Source organism: Oncorhynchus keta, chromosome 17, assembly GCF_023373465.1.
Source record: "Oncorhynchus keta strain PuntledgeMale-10-30-2019 chromosome 17, Oket_V2, whole genome shotgun sequence".
NCBI classification, from domain to species: domain Eukaryota; kingdom Metazoa; phylum Chordata; class Actinopteri; order Salmoniformes; family Salmonidae; genus Oncorhynchus; species Oncorhynchus keta.
This window is the reverse complement of record NC_068437.1, coordinates 19968590-19990751: the sequence shown is the minus strand read 5'-3', so window position 1 is coordinate 19990751 and position 22162 is coordinate 19968590. Positions and strand designations below refer to the sequence as shown.

Sequence of the window (22162 nt, the reverse complement as noted above, 5' to 3'; positions counted from 1 at the left end):
CCCAAAAACATTTGGGTCAGATGGTTTAGAACCTTTTCTTCTTTAAGGTTACAGCCCCTATCATCACCAAGCCGATCTCTGACTTTAAAAAAAACTCTCTCTCCTCTTTGGGGAGGTTCCCATTGCTTGGAAGGGAGCCACAGTGCGTCCTTTACTTAAAGGGGGAGATCAAGCTGATCCTAACTGTTGTAGGCCAATTTAGATTTTTCCCTGTTTATCAAACGTTTTGGAAAAACTTGTCAATAGTCAACTGACTGGCTTTTTGAAATTTTTCTCTTGGGTAAGCAATCTGGTTTCCGCTCAGGTTATGGATGTGCTTAGCGACCTTAAAGGTCCTAAATGAAGTCACTATTACCCTTGATTTTTATTGAGTTAGCCAAAGCTTTTGATATGGTAGACCATTCCATTCTTGTGGGCCGAATTTTGTGTTAAACGCTCTACAACAAAGTTTTCTTTATGTCCAACAAACTCTCTGCCCTTAACCTTATTCTGAACACCTCCAAAACAAAGGTCATGTGATTTGGTATGAAGAATGCTCCTGAAAGGCCGCTCAGCAAGGAAGAAGCCACTGCTCCAAAACCACCATAAAAAAGCCAGACTACAGTTGGCAACTGCACATGGGGACTAGGATCGTACTTTTTGGAGAAATGTCCTCTGGTCTGATGAAACAAAAATAGAACTGTTTGGCCATAATGACCATCGTTGTGTTTGGAGGAAAAAGGGGATCCTTGCAAGCCGAAGAACACCATACCAACAGTGAAGCACGGGGTGGCAGCATCATGTTGTGTGGGTGCTTTGCTGCAAGAGGGAGTGGTGCACTTCACAAAATAGATGGCATCATGAGGCAGGAAAAGAATGTGGATATATTGAAGCAACATCTCAAGACATCAGTCAGGATGTTAATGCTTGATCGCATATGGGTCTTCCAAATGGACAATGACCCCAAGCATACTTCCAAAGTTGTGGCAAAATGGCTTAAGGACAACAAAGCTACTGGAGTGGCCATCACAAAGCCCTGTCCTTAATCCCAACGAAAATGTGTGGGCAGAACTGAAAAAGCCTGTGCGAGCAAGGAGGCCTACAAACCTGACTCAGTTACACCAGCTCTGTCAGGAGGAAGGGGCCAAAATTCACCCAACTTATTGTGGGAAGTTTGTGGAAGGCTACCCGAATTGTCTGACCCAAGTTAAACAATTGAAATCCAATGCTACCAAATACTAATTGAGTGTATGTAAACTTCTGACCCACTGGGAATGTGATGAAATAAATAAAAGCTGAAATAAATAATTATCTCCACTGTTATTCTGACATTTCACATTCTTCCCAATATTATCTAATGCGACAAACATTGGTATTGTGTAGACTGATAAGTAGTGATAATGGAAAAACTGCGACACAGAACCATTGGTTACCCATGTGATGACGCACAGCATGGCTAAACAACCTATGAACGCTCTATAAAGTATACCATAATGTACATGTAAAGTGTTACCACTAATCCATCTCTCTTTGTCTTGATTGATTCTCTGCATTCTCCCTGGTTCCCTCCTTCTCTACCTCTCTGTCGGTGGATTGTATGTAGTGCTGGGTGTTCTGTCCATGGACAAGGGAGCTTCTCAAGAGAAGTGGTCTCCATAAATACATCAGAGCAGAGCCACTCTCGCTGCCTGAGAGCTGCCCATTCTCAGCATAACACACAGATGAGTCAGAGTTGTACTGCAGGAGGAATACTGTACTCCAGGGTTCCCCAACTGGCGGTCCAATGGACAAATTTGACCCGTGGTTGATTTAATTTGGCCCCCCAAGTATTCTGAGAAAAAAGTATTATATTATTATTTATTATTATTGCTGGGCATAAGACTAAAAACACCAGCAAATCAGCTCCAAGTTATTTTAATTTAGAAAATGAATCAAAGTATTCCCACGCATAATAGAGATATACAATCACCAGCCAGTTTATTAAGTACACTCATCTAGTACTGTATCGTACCCCCCTTTGCCTGCAAAACAGACTGAATTCTTTGGGGTAATCTACAAAGTGTCAAACGTTCCACATGGATGTTGGTTCATGCTGACTCGATGGCATCATGCTGCAGATTTGACGGCGGTGCGTTCATGATGCGAACAACCTGTTCCATCTCATCCCAAAGATGCTCTACTGCACCAGCCTTTTCTGAGTCAAGATCACTTTTTGAGTCAAAATGCAACCTGAGATTTACTGCTCATATATATATGAGCCCGTCCTCCTATGTATATACACACACACACAGGTGACGTCAGAAGTTTACATACAACTTAGCCAAATACATTTAAACTAGGTTTTTCACAATTCCTGACATTTTAATCCTAGTAAATAATTCCCTGTTTTAGGTCAGTTAGAATCACCACTTCATTTGAAGAATATATTCCTCTCTCTCTACCCTCCCACCCCCAGCCCATGTGTCCGTGCCAGAGTGCGCAGCGGGGGGAGATTATACCAATTTGAAGAGCGGTGTGGGGGCGTTCACTCAGATACGGCTAATCCTGACACACCTCATCGCTGCGATGTGGATGCAATGTGCGCCTCAGCACCTCTCACTCGCTACGCCTCTGTTCTCTTACAGAAACCCCTGGAACGTGCACAGCTCTCACGCAGACACGGGAGTCTGAGGAGGAGAAAGCAGACAGATGCAGGGATAGTTCTATTGATGTAGCGAGGCTACGTGCTCCCTGTAGTGAGGATGAGAGGAAGGCGTCATCTCGCAGGAAAAGTAAAGCTCGTCAAAAGTTTACTTTTAGTCGCTCGTGTTAACGTTTCACCTCACTGAGGTCCTGATTAATCCAGACGCTTTATGTCGCTGGGTGGTGTCGTTCAAGACATAAATAAAGAAATCTATCAGATGTTGGACATTTCATTATTTCATTTATAATTGATGCAGGAAGCTCACTTTGCGGTGAGCATCGATTTTAAAAATGCGCCCTGGCCAAGAAAGCAGCCTAATAAATAAATTAGCAGCACAAACACATACTGTGCAATTTGAGACAAAACATATACACCTCCTTATAATACCTTATTTTCCAGTACCTTTTCAACTATCTTTGCAATGAAACAGCTTCCATACATTAGCATATATTCAGCAGTGGAGGCTGGTGGGAGGAGCTATAGGAGGATGAGCTCATTGTAACGCGTGGAATGGAATAAATAGAACAGAGTCAAACATGTGGTTTCCATATGTTTGATGTGTTCGATATCATTCCATTTATTCCATTCCAGATATTACAATGAGCCCGTCCTCCTATAGCTCCTCCACCAGCCTCCTCTGATATTCAGTGTTGTTCTTTGATCTGTGAAGCCATGCAGGTAAAAAAGGGCAGACACCCTACAGAAGACAATCAGAAAATAGAAAGGTGAGAAGAAGCAACCTTCAATGAGATGTAGTGTTACAGAACAAAAAGCCAGCAGCATCCCACCACCATTATTCAAATAAGGACAAGGACTTTAAAGAGAAGTGCTGTAGTAGACCAAAGTAGTCTAAATAATGTGGGCTGGATATACCCAAAACACAAGCCCTATTATGGGAACTGTGCAGTCGTACACTTCAAAGAAAAGATAATTAAATTGTTAATTGCATGGAAACAGAATATTGGCAGCCACATTCATAGTAAAAGCCCAACTCTGCCTGCATAATACCCAGAAAGTGAGGCGCAAGCGTTAACAAATAGGTTTGTTTTAAATCCGTCAGAGACCCTTAAACTAAACAGAAAGCAGAGGCTGCTGTGTTGGTTTGTGTGTCAGTTCCTGGACTCTGTCCCTAACTCTACCCTTTGATGTTGATAATCTTTTGGCTGAACATAGTCTCTCTAGTTGGCTCCAGGGAGAGCTCCGACAGTTGTCACAGCACCAGACAAGATCAGACCAGAACATTCTAGAAGCCTGCAAATCAGCCATACTACATAGCACACACACTAGAATCACGTGGTGCTCAGGCATTGCGTCACAATCTTCAGATATCTAGTCCGCTGGGGCATTGATTGGAAGCTACTTTAGCCAAGGCATATAGCCAAGGCATATTCTCTCTCTCGCCTCAAGACCATGGAGAAATGGGCCCTGTGCTAAAGAGCTAAGAATGTAACCTCAGTTCTGCAGTACTAATGACTAGAGCCAGGAGTTTCCCTGGTCAGGAAACACTGACAACAGATTTCTACCATTACCAGAACTGCAGAGTCCCTCCAAATGGTCTGGAGTGGTAAGATTCCTGATGGTCCAGCATAAAAAGTTACAGTACACTATGACGTAGGTCTATGACGAGGGAAAAGTTGATAATATTCTTCAAACCCTCCCCACAGAGGTCAGTCCCCAGGATCAATAGCTACACCCCAGAGGGGAACGTCAATAGCTTCTATCGAATCACCAACTCCCTAACAGCGCAGGCATCAGCTGACCCGCATTTAACACAGGAGAGAACATATAGGACTGTCACTGCACTGTAGAAACATGTGTACTACCATACATAATGTATGTACATTTCCCCTCAACAGGGATAGACAGTTTAATCGTTTGTAAACAGTACTTGTTCTCTTTAGAAAGTTTCCTACAGGTCTTTCATTTGTGTGTGAAGTGCGGAGGTTTGCACACCGAGACTTGCCCGTGTGCATTTTGACGCAGATAGAGCTTTTGATCATCTCTCACACACAATAAATGAACGTGACGTGTGTGAATGTCACCTCTGGGGAACAGGCAGTGCTGCGACAAAGACAAGTCTAATGAGTGACAGCAGCAGCACAAGGCCAACGCACTCACGTTTATGTATCACACATTAACACTAAAACACTTTTGCAAAAATAAACCATTCAAAACTTGACGTTGTAACCCTGCGCCGTCAGCTGGCCATAACACATCTCCTGAGAGCTCCCCGTCACTGCAGTCATTATTATGCAGACACTGCACCACATGAATATGTACTGTAAACAGAGTATTACATTATGCAAACCACATTTCAGGTTAAACAAATTGAGATGACATTTTTTAGCCAATTCACATTTTGAGTCAAGAATCATTCCCTGTGGATTAAAATGTTCACAGGCTGAAACTTTGATGCTGACAAGAGTACAAATTAGATGTACTTTTAACTGGGTCATGCCTTACGGCAGTTTCATTGTAAAGATGAAGTGCCCTAACAACCACTGCGTAGCTAACAGCAACTCTCTGTGCTGTTATGACTACGGGCTCTATGGCAGATCAATAGATATGAGTCTAGTGACCTGTGGCATGTTTGAGCATGATCACATAATTCCATCCAGGTAATTTTTTGTACCTTTATTTAACCAGGCAAGTCAGTTAAGAACATATTCTTATTTTCAATGACGGCCTGGGAACAGTGGGTTAACTGCCTGTTCAGGGGCAGAACGACAGATTTGTACCTTGTCAGCTCAGGGGTTTGAACTCGCAACCTTCCGGTTACTAGTCCAACGCTCTAACCACTGGGCTCCGCTGCCGCCCCATCAAGAGGGATCAGCCAATGAACACATTCCAGATGGCAGTATGCGCCTTTTCAGCCCGTTTACCAACTCATAGAAGTAGTAGAGGAACATGGACTACTTCAAAATGGAGATGGCCTCAATGGCTCTGCCCGTGTGCTCAGATGACATAATGGGACAGATAAGAATCCTTCATCATTCTCTATGTGCAGAGATCCAAGCTGCTCCTCTGTAGACTAACGTCGTTACTAGTTGTGAAGTCATAAATACCAGTTGGATATATTCATGTGCTTTGAACTCGTTGAGAAACGCTGATCAGCTAATGGCCAACAAACAGCGTCCACCATAAACTAAAAGTACAGCTATCATGCTTGGAAACAAATTCAAGTGTTTAAAAACCAAATGAATAGATTGCTTCTTATTAAAAAATGTTTCTGCATTTAACTAACAAAAACGCTGTTAGATGTCATTTACTTAGCGTGTGGAAGACGCTTGAGCTCAGGGATGATCGTTTCCCACTAGTAATTATTTTCCTGTCGTGATGGGTGTTTTGTCCTATATTTTTAAACCCAGCACCCATAGGAGGCCTTTTGGTAGGCCATCATTGTAAATAAGAATTGTTCTTAAAAGACTTGCCTAGTTAAACAATTACCCGTTGGTGGGGCGTTCCAGTGGATTTTCCCCAGTCGTGTGATAAATACCACCTTCCCACTTGGTTATGAACACAGCATATGATCATGTACTGTAGATGGTTTTCAAACAGACTAAATAGATGTGCGGTAAATCAGTTCTGGCATATATTCATTAAGTTGTTGTTGTAATAATGACATTTATGAAGAAAGGGTAGGTTACATTCATTATGCATGCAGAGCTAGATAATATGGTAATACATTCCTGTTAATCCTTACACAACCATTTAAAAGTTGTTTTGCCTTATCTTCTCTGATGAAATGCATGGCCACATGCGTTGGCAAAATAAGGCAACTCTACTTTTTTTTAACATTCCTGTTAAACTGCAACATTTCTTACTTTAAGGATGACATCCAATTTAAAGACTACGGTAGCTTTAATTTTATAAACATTCAAACTTACATTACGTAAAGCAGATATTTTTTTAATTATTTACAAAGTCTTTGAAAAACATTTGTGTACAGAATGTGTATAAAGATCTCAAAATAAAACACAAGATTACACCATAACATAAAAGCAAACCTCAGCTAAGTTTCATGTGGGAATCAGTTTTCTATCTTTTATGACACACACACCTCCACTACTCTCCTTCCAACTCAGTCATTTCTCTTCTGGCCTGTTGCTTTGGGTTCCAAATGGCACCATATTCCCTTTATACTGCACTACTTTTGACCAGGGCCCAAGTAGTGCACTGTATAGGGAATATGGTGCCATTTGGGATGCATCTTTGGAGATGTCCCTCAGGGCTGCAGATCAGTGATCTTCCTCTTGCGGTAGTTGAGCACCAGGCTAGAGGCAGTGATGGTTGATGCGCGGCCCCTCTCCCAGTTCTGGAAGCTGTTGAGGCCGCTCTGCCCTGCCCGAAACAGTGCCCTCTCCAGGTAATCCAAGCGCTCCACCAGGGCTGACGTGTCTTCGTTGTAGGCATTCTGTGAGGAATCCATGGTCCGGCGGAAACGACCAATGAATGTCTGGAGGTGAAGAGGTTAAGCCAATGATTTATACTGAACAAAAATAAAAGGCAACAGACAAAATGTCAAAGATTTTACTGAGTTATAGTTCATAGAAAAAAAATAATTCAATTGAAATAAATGAATTTAGGCCCTAATCTATAGGATTTCACATGACTGGGCAGTGGCGCAGCCACTTGGGAGCCAGGCGCAGCCAATAAATGTGTTTTTCCCCACAAAAAGGCATTATTAGACAAAAATACTCCTCAGCACCCCCACTCCCCTCCCCTCAGACGATCCCACAGGTGAAGAAGCCGGATGTGGAGGTCCTGGGCTTGAGTGGTTACAAGTGGTCTGCAGTTGTAAAGCCAGTTGGACGTACCACCAAATTCTCTAAAAAGACGGTGGCTTATGGTAGAGAAATCAACATTGAATTCTCTGGCAACACCTCTGGTGGACATTCCTGACAATTGTACACCACCTCAAAAGTTGAGACATCTGTGGCATTTTAAATTGGCCTGTTACTGTCCCCAAGCACAGGGTGCACCTGTGTAATGATCATGCTGTTTAATCAGCTTCTTGATATGCCACACCTGTCAGGTGGATGGATTATGTTGACAAATGCTAAAATGCTATCTAACTGGGACGTAAACAAATTTGTGCACAAAAGTTGAGCGAAATAAGCTTTTTGTGCATATAGACATTTCTGAGATCTGTTATTTCAGCTCATGAAACACTTTACATATCGCATTTCTATATTTTTGTTCAGTGTACACTACCGTTCAAAAGTTTGGGGTCACTGAGAAATGTCCTTGTTTTTGAAATGTTTTTTTTTTTTGGGTCCGTTAAAATAGCATAACATTTACCAGAAATACAGTGTAGACATTGTTAATGTTGTAAATTACTATTGTAGCTGGAAACGACTGATTTTTTAATGGAATATCTACAAAGGCCCATTATCAGCAACCATCACTGTGTTGCAAAGGCACGTTGTGTTAGCTCATCCAAGTTTACAATTTTAAAAGGCTAATTGATCATTAGAAAACCCTTTTGCAATTATGTTAGCACAGCTGAAAACTGTTGTTCTGGTTAAAGAAGCAATAAAACTGGCCTTCTTTAGACTAGTTGGATATCTGGAGAATCAGCATTTGTGGGTTCAATTACAGGCTCAAAATGGCCAGAATCAAAGACCTTTCTTCTGATACTCGTCAGTCTATTCCATGCGAGGAATTGCCAAGAAACTGAAGATCTCGTACAACGCTGTGTACTACTCTCTTCACATAACAGCGCAAACTGGTTCTAACTAGAATAGAAAGAGTGTGAGTCCCCGGTGCACAACTGAGCAAGAGGACAAGTACATTAGTGTCTAGTTTGATAAACAGACACCTCACAAGTCCTCAACTGGCTCCAGATACTCAATTAGTCTAAAGAAGGCCAGTTTTATTGCTTCTTTAAATCAGAAGTTTTCAGCTGTGCTAACACAATTGCAAAAGGGTTTTCTACTGATCAATTACCCTTTTAAAATTATAAACTTGGATTAGCTAACATAACGTGCCATTGGAACACAGGAGTGATGGTTGTTCACAATGGGCCTATGTAGATATTCCATAATAGTCATTAACAAAAGTAACAATGTGTACACTGTATTTCTGATCAATTTAATGCTATTTTAAATGGACACATTTTTTCTTCTTTTCATTAAAAAATAAATACATTTCTATGTGACTCCAAACTTTTGAATGGAGGTAGTAACACACACACACACACACACACACACACACGAGCTGTGTTGAAGCAGTGACTCCATCTTGGCACTCACCCTCTATTGTAAAAAATAAATAAAATACAGCTACAGAAATGCATTTATCAATGTCTATATTAATTGTTGCCACATGTATTCTATTACAGACATCTTAAAGCTTCAATATGTAACTTTTTGGACACCTGGACAATATTCACATAGAAATTTAAGTTATAGATCTGTCATTGAAAGCAAGTCTAAGATGCATTAAATCTGTTCTATTTTTGCCATTTCTATGCTTCCCGTTCTTATGTTGCATCTTTTACTTTCGGTTTTGTACACCAGCTTCAAACTGAAAATACAATAGTTTTGGTTAATGAAAAGACATTTAACAGTGGTTTAGATGGTACAATGGTTCTCTATGCTTGTTTTGTCAAACTAAAATTGGGCAAACTGTTAGAATTTTAGCAACCAGGAAATGGCGACGTGATTTTTTTCAAATTGTACCTTTATTTGTTGTACTTTTTACCCCTTTTTCGTGATATCCAAGTGGTAGTTACGGTCTTGCCCAATCACTGCAAGTCCCGTACAGACTTGGGAGAGGCAAAGGTCGCGAGCCATGCTTCCTCCAAAATACGACCCTGCCAAGCCGCACTGCTTCTTGACACATTGCTCACTTAACTCGGAAGGCAGCCGCACCAGTGTGTCGGAAGAAACACCGTACAACTGGCGACCGAAGTCAGCGTGCATGCGCCCGGCCCGCCACAAGCAGTCGTTAGAGCACGATGGGACAAGGACATCCGGGCCGGCCAAACCGTCTGTAGTGACGTCTCTAGCACTGCAGTGCCTTTGACCGCTGCGCCAATCGGGAGACTATTGCACATTTAAATGCATACTTTAAAAATTACATTACGAGCTAAAAAATAATACACACACATCCATTTTATATATATATATATATATATATATATATATATATAAAAATGGATGACTAATGTTACTCTCCCCACTGCAAAAAATGTGAATACATGTCATTCTGTCCTTGAAACAATTAATTGAAATACTGTAGAATTCCATTGATTCCTATGGGAGGACAGCTCCTTCTGGAGTGTGCCAATATGGCTGACTGGTGGCTTCAAAGCCTCTCAATGGCCAATTACATAGAATCAGCAATACAGAGTTTACAAGCATCATTGGGATAAGCCATGAGAATATAATGTTTCACATCAACCCAAGCAACGAGAAATACACACAAGCATACCGAGAGCTCAAGAAAATACAAGAGGTGAATAAAAACATTTGATGAAACTCAGTCATCCTTTGTGGATGCAGAGAGACAAATAATAATCCTGTTGGATTCACTTGAAGTAATTGTTTTTCAAAGATGACTGATGTGATTTGTCAGTCTGCCCAGCAACAAAACAACACTACGCAGCCTTTTAGTCAATGACAATTCGATCACATAGCACCACCTAGTGGCTGATTATGGGACATAACACTGAATGGGTTTGTCAGCGTGTTCAACCATTTGACCTGGGTGGTGACTCAATCATAAACTTTCTAGTGATATTATACAACTAAAAGGGTACAAATTAGAGGTCGTCCGATTAATCGGAATGACCGATTAATTGGGGCCGATTTCAAGTTTTCATAACAATCGCAAATCTGTATTTTTGGGCACCGATTTGGACATTTTTTTTTTTTTACACCTTTATTTAATCTTTATTTAACTAGGCAAGTCAGTTAAGAACACATTCTTATTTTCAATGATGGCCTAGGAACGGTGGGTTAACTGCCTCGTTTAGGGGCAGAATGACAGATTTTTACCTTGTCAGCTCAGGGGATTCAATCTTGCAACCTTACAGTTAACTAGTCCAACGCTTTAACCACCTGATTACATTGCACTCCACGAGGAGACTGCCTGTTACGCGAACGCAGTAAGCCAAGGTAAGTTGCTAGCTAGCATTAAACTTATCTTATAAAAAAATCAATCAATCATAATCACTAGTTAACTACACATGGTTGATGATATTACTAGTTTATCTAGCGTGTCCTGCTTTGCATATAATTGATGTGGTGCGTATCGTTGCTCCAATGTGTACCTAACCATAAACATCAATGCCTTTCTTAAAATCAATACATAGAAGTATATACACTGCTCAAAAAAATAAAGGGAACACTAAAATAACACATCCTAGATCTGAATGAATGAAATATTCTTATTAAATACTTTTTTCTTTATATAGTTGAATGTGCTGACAACAAAAGCACACAAAAATTATCAATGGAAATCAAATTTATCAACCCATGGAGGTCTGGATTTGGAGTCACACTCAAAAGTAAAGTGGAAAACCACACTACAGGCTGATCCAACTTTGATGTAATGTCCTTAAAACAAGTCAAAATGAGGCTCAGTAGTGTGTGTGTGGCCTCCACGTGCCTGTATGACCTCCCTACAGCGCCTGGGCATGCTCCTGATGAGGTGGCGGATGGTCTCCGGAGGGATCTATTCCCAGACCTGGACTAAAGCATCCGCCAACTCCTGGACAGTCTGTGGTGCAACGTGGTGTTGGTGGATGGAGCGAGACATGATGTCCCAGATGTGCTCAATTGGATTCAGGTCTGGGGAACGGGCGGGCCAGTCCATAGCATCAATGCCTTCCTCTTGCAGGAACTCCAGCCACATGAGGTCTAGCATTGTCTTGCATTAGGAGGAACCTAGGGCCCAACCGCACCAGCATATGGTCTCACAAGGGGTCTGAGGATCTCATCTCGGTACCTAATGACAGTCAGGCTACCTCTGGCGAGCACATGGAGGGCTGTGCTGCCCCCCAAAGAAATGCCACCCCACACCATGACTGACCCACCGCCAAACCGGTCATGCTGGAGGATGTTGCAGGCAGCAGAATGTTCTCCACGGCGTCTCCAGAGTGTCACGTCTGTCACATGTGCTCAGTGTGAACCTGCTTTCATCTGTGAAGAGAACAGGGCACCAGTGGTGAATTTACCAATCTTGGTGTTCTCTGGCAAATACCAAACAGTGTCCTGCACAGTGTTGGGCTGTAAGCACAACCCCCACCTGTGGACGTCGGGCCTTCATACCACCCTCATGGAGTCTGTTTCTGACCATTTGAGCAGACACATGCACATTCGTGGCCTGCTGGAGGTAATTTTGCAGGGCTCTGGCAGTGCTCCTCCTGCGGTAGCGGTCCTGCTGCTGGGTTGTTGCCCTCCTACGGCCTCCTCCACGTCTCCTGATGTACTGGCCTGTCTCCTGGTAGCGCCTCCATGCTCTGGACACTACGCTGACAGACACAGCAAGCCTTCTTGCCACAGCTCGCATTGATGTGCCATCCTGGATGAGCTGCACTACCTGAGCCACTTGTGTGGGTTGTAGACTCCGTCTCATGCTACCACTAGAGTGAAAGCACCGCCAGCATTCAAAAGTGACCAAAAACATCAGCCAGGAAGCATAGGAACTGAGAAATGGTCTGTGGTTACGGTTACCACCTGCTGAACCACTCCTTTATTGGGGGTGTCTTGCTAATTGCCTATAATTTCCACCTGTTGTATATTCCATTTGCACAACAGCATGTGACATTGTCAATCAGTGTTGCTTCCTAAGTGGACAGTTTGATTTCACAGAAGTGTGATTGACTTGGAGTTACATTGTGTTGTTTAAGTGTTCCCTGTATTTTTAAACCTGCATATTTGGCTAAAATAAATTAAATGTTAGCAGGCAATATTAACCAGGTGAAATTGTGTCACTTCTCTTGTGTTCATTGCACGCAGAGTCAGTGTATATGCAACAGTTTGGGCCGACTAATTTGCCAGAATTTTACGTAATTATGACATAATATTGAAGGTTGTGCAATGTAACAGGAATATTTAGACTTATGGATGCCACCCGGTAGATAAAATACGGAACGGTTCCGTAATTCACTGAAAGAATAAACGTCTTGTTTTCGAGATGATAGTTTCGGGATTTTACCATATTAATGACCTAAGGCTCGTATTTCTGTGTGTTATCATGTTATAACTAAGTCTATGATTTGATAGAGCAGTCTGACTGAGCGATGGTAGGCAGCAGCAGGCTCATAAGAATTCATTCAAACAGCACTTTCGTGTGTTTGCCAGCAGCTGTTTATGACTTCAAGCGTATCAACTCCCGAGATTAGGCTGGTGTAAACGATGTGAAATGGCTAGCTTGTTAGCAGGGTGCGTGCTAATAGCGTTTCAAAAGTCACTCGCACTGAGACTTGGAGTGGTTGTTCCCCTTGCTCTGCATGGGTAACGCTGCTTCGAGGGTGGCTGTTGTCGATGTGTTCCTGGTTCAAGCCCAGGTAGGAGAAAGGAGAGGGACAGAAGCTATCTTGTCACACCGGCAATTCTAAAGAACATCCAATAGTCAAAGGTATATGAAATACAAATCGTATAGGAGAGAAATATAATTCCTACAACCTAAAAACGTCTTACCTGGGAATATTGAAGACTCATGTTAAAATGGAACCACCAGCTTTCATATGTTCTGAGCAAGGAACTTAAACGTTAGCTTTCTTACATGGCACTTTTACTTTCTTCTCCAACACTGTTTTTGCATTATTTCAACCAAATTGAACACGTTTCATTATTTATTTGAGGCTAAATTGATTTTATTGATGTATTATATTAAGTTAAAATAAGTGTTCATTCAGTATTGTTGTAATTTTCATTATTACAAAAAAAAAAGTATTTACTATTATTTATTTATTTTTAAAACCGGCCGATTAATCGGTATAGGCTTTTTTTTGGGTCCTCCAATAATTGGCATCGGCGTTGAAAAATCATAATCGGTCGGCCTCTAGTACAAATAGATAAAGATCAGTGAGAAATAATTTTGCTATGGTAGTAGCACCAATGAGGCAGGAGTTGGGTTTCTGCACAGGGCCAGTATGTTTAAAATTGTAGTCTTCAAAAACCTTTTCCCCAGAATCGGTTTGCACAATTCTCTATACACTTCTCCCTTATATGAAATCAATGATGATGTTAAAAGAGTGATAGTACGATATCACCCCATGATTGATATGGAAGGAAAACTCGATTCATGCAAAACGCATCATACTGTGACACTTTCTATATTTTGAAAGTTCTATATCTTGAAAACTTGATTGCTGACATGCCAAACATTTTTGGGACTGTATCAACAGCAGACTAATAAAACAAGGAACGTTAGTTGGGATATGCACAGTTTCTGGGGAGAGAGTCAAAGGAAAGTTTCAGCTAGCAGCCAAGGGGGGGGGTAGTGGAGTGAGCAGTGAGATATTTATACCCTCTGATATCACTGTTTGTGTGCTGTACTCACCTGAAGTACTGCCTGGGCAATCTCCGGATTCTCAGGGCTGTCAAAGTGCAGCAACTGGGAGCCAAGGCCATAGTAATAGGGTCCCATCTTGTGAAGGTCTACTACAGTGGGGTCTGCGTTGAACACAGTCCTCCAGCCCTCTTTGTAGACCTTAGGCAGCTCCACTGAGACAACACGCCTCTTCCTCTCATACAAGCCCTTTGCCAGGAACAGGGGCATCTCCATCTTCGTACCCTGGAAGACCGGAGAAAAATATTATTTTGGTGATGGATCAAAAATAACATCGCTAGCTAGATATATACCCTTATTAGGCACACCCATCAAGTACCGGGCCGGACCCACTTTGCCTCCAGAGCAGACTGAATTCTTTGGGGCATGGGCACATTGCTCAATTGGTATCAATAGACCTAACATGTGCCAGGAAAACAATCCCCACAGCATTACACCACCAGCCTGTACCGTTGACACCAGGCATGATGTGGCCATGGAGTCATGCTGCTTACGCTCAAAGTCACTCAGGTCATTGGTACTCTAACTTCTTCTCGGGCACCCTCAGATGTTTCACAATTTTGTAGTAAACCTCAACTAGCTCACCTGATTCACATAGTCAAGGGATTGATCAAGAGATTGATCATTAGTTGACAAGTTGAAAAAGGTGTGCTAGCTCTGGAATAGATTAAATGGCTGGGGGTCCCCAAGGAGAGGATTGAGAACCACTGGATTAGGTCACTTGTTTTGCCCATTCTAACATTCAATCGAACAGTAACTGAATTGCATCGGCGCCTGTCTGCCTGATTTATATAGCAAGCCACAGCCACATGACACACTGTCTGTAGGAGCGAACCATATGGTATACCTAATAAACTGTATACAGTCACAACAAACATCTCCCCAAAATGCATTTCAGTTTAGCCACGCACAAGGCTCATTACTTTATAACATTATATGAGTCTATAGCTACACAATTTGTGGGTGCTTATATTTGTCTCCTATTAATAATGAGAAATACAGCTGCAAGCAGCAATGCCGGGGTTCAAGCTGTGGGCCCACTGAGACCATCAGGACAAAATGGACACGTCGCCCTAGAATTAGCTAATTCTGTAGTCTTTACCACGCTTGCCAAATACCAGAACATTATTATTTTTTGCTCTTGATACATTTTTGGATAATTTCTAATGTTAAAACATCTTCTCCAGAACCACTCGCACCAAATTTGCAATATCGCGTCTATGGATGCACGTCTTCAAAATGCAATATTTTCCAAAACTCTTGCTCAAACAACAAGGCCACTACAAGCCAATGAGATTGCATGAAATGTTTCTGTAAAACAGCTCCACCATACTTTACAACTTCGCTAGACTCATATCCCTGACAGGGTTTCCATTGGCAGGCAATGGCCGGCTTTTGTCAGAAAAAATACAAATCCGATAAAGTTTAAAAATAAAAAAAATAAAAAAATCCTGTTACTGGCCAAAATGACTGGGATAAAAAAAAATCCCATTGTAAAGTAATGCTTTTTATTTATTGATGGAAATACATTTGACCATCATGCTTATCGGCCTATAGGTTAATTTGCATAATTTAGTGGAATTAAATTGGATGGATAAGATACATGATGACTATCACACACGCAGAACATACAGAGCCTATTTTGAGCTGGATTTCTCCTGCAACTCCTCAGGTTGCTCCTGGAGTAGTTATGAGGCATGGCTTACCTTGTTTCAAAGTAGTCTATAGGCAATATCCGATTACAATTTATCCGGCCATTTCTACTATTCTGCGTGCCAGTTATGATTTTCATATGTATATTTTGTGGAATGGTTTTCTTTTCAATAATAAAGCTGTAGTATAAGTAATCATTGTCAAGTGGTTAATCATAAAAATAGGAATTAAAATGGGCCGAGTTCCATGTACTCATTTCTTTAGCCACCAATGGATCATGGTGTATCAATGTGTCCATATGGCAGGGGCTGGTGATACAGCATTAGTTGACTTAAACATCTAAAAGTGATAATTTTATTTCCGATTTTTATGAATAACCCACCTGACAATGATTTTGAGAAACTAAGACGTTATTATCAACTAGGCCTATTGCCACACTCAGTTGCCCAAATTGTGGGGCTTCCCAAATAGGCATAGGCCCACGATCTTGTGATTCGAAACAATCCACAGCATAAACATTTTTTAAAAAGGTGTATAAATCTAACCTTTAATTTTTTTAAAAATAAATATTTCTCACCGATATGAAAGGTCCTTATGCTTCCAAAACCGCACCACAAGCGATGCATGCTAATGTTTAGACTGAGAATCGCGGCAAAGATGTTTATAACTATCTGTGCTCTTAACAAAACTCCCCCCTTCATAACACCACGGCCACCCCACTGATTAGGCAGATCGATCAGGGCTGCATTTTCTGCACTAAACTGACCAATACTCACCTCCAACAACAACACAAAACCTCCCAGAATTCTGGGATGACAATGACAATTTCTCTCAACCAGTGGCATATGGACTTCCGAGTGGGGCAGCGGTCTAAGGCACTGCATCTCAGTACTAGAGGCATCACTACAGACCCTAGTTCGAGTCCATGCTGTATTACAACCGGCCGTGATTGGGAGTCCCAATGTCGTCCGGGTTAGGAGTTGGCTGGGATAGGCAGTCATTGTAAATAATAATTTGTTTTTAACTGACTTTCCTATTTAAATAAAAGGTTAAATAAAAATGTAATTAATACAATTTTTAGGTGAGGGATGATGCCACCCTGTGATAAGCAGTTCACATTTTGTCTAAGGTAGGGGCGCAAAATATTTTGCTTGTCCATTCCCAGCGCACTTCTTCGGGGTGCTGTTCGAGAGACGCATTAGTGCAGCGCTCCACCACATAAAAATAAAGATCATACAGCAGATGTAGGACATGGTACAGTGGTTGCTCTAAAAGTTACGTCACACTGCGGCACACCCTGCGTGCTGCTGCAGCATTCTGTGGCAGGTCATTGAATTCTCAGCCATTTCTTCAGTTACTGCAAGTTAGTTGCTAGTTTGACCACCAGAGGGCATCTTTGAGAAGCGTTTGATAGTATTCCGTACTGGCATGCCAGAGAATTTAAAACCTTTTTTGTAATAACATAGTATATAGGATTGATTTGAAGAAATGTGGCATAATTTGATTAATATCATGGTGTTTCCATTCAGAGAAAAATTGTTTGTAAATTCAGACCATTTCACTCAGAGCACACACTGGACCTTCGGGCCGAGGAGTAGGGTTGATTTGAGCGTTCCGGCCTTATAAAAACAGCAGTCAAGCACCCAAGCTAACGTTGGCTAGCTACTTCCAGACACAAATGAGACTACTCTGACCATTTTACTCACCCTAACAGAGCTGGTAAGGCATTTTTCGTGTTTACCAGAGCGTTGGTGACTGGAAATGTGCTGCTGGAAACAATATCGCAATGTGTATATTTCCATTTTTTTCAAGTCGGGTTTACCGGTGTGAAATGGCTAGGTAGTTAGCGAGGTGTGCGCAAATAGCATTTCAAATCGGGGACGTCACTCACTGAGACCTTGAAGTAGTTGTTCCTCTTGCTCTGCATGGGCCGTGGCTTTTGTGGAGCTATGGGTCACGATGCTTCGAGGGTGGCTGTTGTCTGTGTGTGCAGAGGGTCCCTGGTTTGAGCCCAGGTAGGGGCGAGGAGAGGGACGGAAGCAAAACTGTTTCACGGGCACCATCTTAAAATCAGGAGAATCTCCTCTTTGTAATTATGCAAGCCTGGGCAGCGAGCTCATTAGTCATCGATCGCTAGGCCAGAAGTTTTTATTTTTTCCATTACGCTACGCAGACATAAAACACAGTTGACAGCATCGAGGTTTACATTCTACACAAGTCGTTTATTCCCCCGCGTTAGAACAACTTACATCTGGTTCCACAATAATGTTTTGTCAGCCATCTTTGTTGAAGGATGCCATGAGGCAAGGGTGGCTTGCGTCAAAATTCGTCATTGGAACCACTCGATATGATTGGTCATATAAAAACCTTGGAACCAAATACACAATGAGTGCTCTAACTCCCCCTTGTGGTGGTCTGGAACAATGAAGCCGTGAAGCTGGGTACCTCTAAGTCCCACAGTGCAAGCTCACAACTTTTAAAGGAGGAACCACTGTAGAAAGGGTATGTGGCCTTTCTGTAGCCTACAGGCTGGAGATATTACATTGTCATACATTTTGAGAAGGACACTTTTTACATCATGCAGGTTTCTCAGATCAAATAGCCTAACCTAAATGGCGCTCAACCAAAATAAAAATGCACTAGCATGTGAACAAACAAATCCTAAAAACAGGACAGGTCAAAGTAAAAGGGACCATTTGGAATGGACAATCACAACTGTTGTCCAGGAGTTTTACCCCATTGTCATTAGTGGTTTCAAGTTTGTATCTGTCCATTTTTGACTAAATAAAATACTTCTGTATTTCCCGCTGTTGTAAACACATTACAAATAGGCTCGCGATAACACCTGATAAAGTTGGGTAGCTGAACCAATCATTTACGCAGTGGCGGGCCATCCTTTTTGCATGCTATTTTGGCATTTATACATGTCACATCAGTTTGCAAACAATGCAAAAAAATATATGTAATGGAGTTAAAAAAAGCCACATAAACATGGTCTCTTGTTTTCTTGAGGAAGGCAGCTCAAAAATCCAGGCGTTTCAGCCTAGATCAGTGCTTTCTGTGGTGGTGGTGGGGCAAGCCAGGAGAAAATACAGTGTTGCTAGAAAATTCTAGCCCCTTGGTTTCTGCCATAGAGTTCCATTAGAAGTGCCCAACCAAGAAGGCTCAATGTCATAAGCCACAGATCAAATGAAGTCAAATCACATTACGCGTACAGTAGCTTTGATTTGACTGATCATGTCAACATCATACTTTCAAAATCTTAGCTAGCAGTCATCATCATGAATCAAGTCGACAATCTACTGATAAATCCTTTGTAATCCTTGTTGTATGAAGGAAAATAAAATAAAACAAATAAAATAAATTATAGATAAAACGTATAGGTGCTCATCGGCCATTGAACATAAACATTACACATGGAAATCTCAAATTCAACAATGAGTGGTTTGGAAGGATTCAGTGTGGCTAACTGCAAGTATTGCAAAGCAATGCTATTCTGTGGAGTGGCTGTGTGGTCCAAAGTCTATTATTTTAAACTAGGAAAAGAGACCCTGAATCTTAAATATTCAACATTGGCCATGCTGTCAATGAAGCATGATTTGTTCAGCGCTCAAAACAACTAACTCCGAACTGAAAAATCTGGCTTTAGTGAGTCTAAGACAACTGGGAAAAATGAGCTACGACTGGGAAAATACGTTTTGAACTTTTATCCAACTCGGAATTGTACATTCGAAACTCGGGCCTCTTTCTAGAGCTACGACCTGAAGATCACTGACGTCATCATGATTCAACCTCCCCCCAGAGTTCCTGTTGTCTTGAAAGCACTATAAATCCAGAGAATTACAGACTTTGATGACAAAATTTGCCAACGAAGGACCGCCGCACCACCTTCCTGTTCAAGTGAGCACAGCACAACAAGGTGAGTCCAACAATGCATTGTATGCTGCTGCATAAATGCTGTAATATGCCAGGGAGATATCTATACTGTAGCTATGAAAGTAATACTAGGAGTATGTTGTGTAGTAAGCTGTTAGTATCCCATGTGCCGTACACTAATAATTTTGTCTATTTACCCCTCTTAATTTCAACCTACTGTTCTGATTTGGTGGTGCACATGTAGCCTATAATGTGTTTTAGAGAAATGTAATCAACACATTTTGGAAGAGCTTTCATTGTCTGCTTATATGCCCCCTGTATTTATCCTACGGTTCTGACTTGCTGTACAGGGAGAATACACTAAGAACGGCCCATGTTCTGAATTCTGTCGCTGTACATTTCAAAATGGACTACTTCAGTCTTAGCTCGCTCAATAATGTCTTAATCGAAATTGCCTTTTATCTGCTCGTCGCCCCCTTATGCCATAGTTTGTACATCTAAATTGTCTGTAGAAACCACATTCGTTTAAGCAAGTCAGCTGTTTTGTTTTAAAGGTAGTAAATGAGGCTGAATTAACTGTTTCGCGGCAGACAAGGCTCTGCTGATAGCCAGGTGTAGCAGTGGTAAGAAGTTAGGACTGCAGCTTTATGTAGACACCGTTTGTCACCGTTATAGTGCAATTAATGTATTGTGTAGTGGCTTTGCTGGCATGCATCTCCCACTTTTCTTTTTTTCCCCCCCACCAAGCTAATGCTAAAATCACCAGTGCACGTCTGTTTGGTTCAGATTTTGTCCGGTATGGACGAGCCTTATTTGGCCCAAACAAAGGTCTATAAATTACTAATTGTCAACTTTCTTTCAGAACCTAAAATAAACCTTATTTCAACTTCCGGAAGTAAAAAAAATGTCAACGTCCGGAAAAGACGCCTTTTCAACATCGTGTAAAATATGCATTTTAAACATGAAATACCTTTCTTGCTTTCAATCAGAAACAAAATTGAAGTGAACTTAAACGTCTAGAAAATACGTATTTTAAATGTTGCTTTCATCAAGTGACTTGTGTAATGTAATGGAACTGGGTCATGATCTAGGGCTAGTGAACGAGGTGACTGAATGACCAGCAGGAATACCAAGTGGATAACTAAAACGATAACTAGTTAGCTGGCTAACAGCCACAGGTGGTGAGATTAATGGCTACACAGTAACATTATCAGATGTGGTTTTTCGTTCTACGTTGTTTCACATGTTCGACTGACCTCTTGAATGTCTCGCGAGTCACTCGATTTCTCCAGGAATCCCAGTCCGGGAAATGTGCATTCTGTCCGACTGGGTAGCCTCTCGTGAGAAAGCAAAATGTCATCAAGAGATAAGAAATTCTCTTCCATCCCCACTCCGGGAGGCACGGGAAGGTACGAATGTGTTTCCATTAAAAACTCACAGTAGTTCAAAAGTAGATATCTGCCAAGTTATTAGTGAGGTCGCTAACTTCTGCTGTGTGGGACTGTTTACACTTTGCTTCCCTGGTTTGGCGCGAAACTTCGAAATGAACCGACATGCGCAACAGTCCGCTTTTGAGTCAGGCGAGAGCAATCGATTTTCGACAGTCAAAACAATCGGATAAAACAGAGAGCTTTCTTAACATTTAGCCTATAATTACTGGTTCTTATGAGAAGAGTACATGAAAGACGTGCACATGAAAGACATATGCTTAATGCTTATTTTTCTTTGTTCTTAAAAAAAAAACCTCAAATCTCCGTGCATTATTAGCAGACTAGCAATATTTTTCACTGATCATATAGGCTAAAATACTCTAACCTGTATCGCTGAAAACACGTTATTCAGGCTGATAACCATGCTGTTCAGTCTGAGGTGGCATGTATTTCTTTGCAACAACAATGCACGTTTAAGTGATGGTGAGTGATTAGTAACTTGCAATTACTAATTTAGCCAGTGGAGGTCCCAAGGTCGCCTTTGTATGAAGCAGTTAAAATAGTTATCTTGTAGGTCGGTGTTTGTGTGGGGGTGGGGGGTAAGGTAGGCTATGTTTAATGACCACATCAACAAGGATGCCCTAATTGGGTTATTTTGACCTGAGATATAACATTCGGATATACTGTTAGTTAGACTGCCTTGTTGCATGAGTGAATGGGAGTGACAGGTGTCTGTCGCCCCTGACTGTGCTGTCACTCAAACCCACACATTCAGACACATAGGCCAACCTGTATCACGTGTAGCCTAAATCAAAGAGATTGTTAACACACATTTGATGTGTGTTTCCTGGCACAGTGGCACACCCACTCACATTAATAAAAGAAGGCAAAGTAAATACCTCGGACTCGTTCCGTAGGCCTATAGGCTATCCTTTGTCTTTCAACTGCGATACCATGGAATGATACACCGTTTTCTCAGTCAGATTGCTTTTTAAAAAACACACAGTGGTAGTTT

The 22162-nt window shown here is 41.6% G+C and overlaps 1 protein-coding gene across 1 annotated transcript; it reads right to left on the bottom strand.

The window, feature by feature from the left end:
• Window positions 1-6502: 6502 nt before the first annotated feature.
• gins3 (GINS complex subunit 3) lies at window positions 6503-21289 on the bottom strand. Its single transcript, XM_035790858.2, has 3 exons — window positions 20974-21289; window positions 14180-14413; window positions 6503-7118 (listed from the first exon to the last, which is right to left on the bottom strand). The coding sequence occupies exons 1-3, from the start codon at window positions 21142-21144 to the stop codon at window positions 6888-6890; spliced, it is 636 nt and encodes a 211-aa protein (XP_035646751.1). The 5' UTR covers window positions 21145-21289; the 3' UTR covers window positions 6503-6887.
• Window positions 21290-22162: the final 873 nt, after the last annotated feature.

Excerpts from the sequence above, each read along its gene's own strand:
- gins3 (XM_035790858.2), bottom strand. The coding sequence starts at position 21,144 with ATGGAAACACATTCGTACCTTCCCGTGCCTCCCGGAGTGGGGATGGAA. Across the intron at positions 14,414-20,973 it reads ACTCGCGAGACATTCAAGAG|GGTACGAAGATGGAGATGCC; the intron begins GTCAGTCGAACA and ends CCGGTCTTCCAG. Across the intron at positions 7,119-14,179 it reads TTGCCCAGGCAGTACTTCAG|ACATTCATTGGTCGTTTCCG; the intron begins GTGAGTACAGCA and ends CTTCACCTCCAG.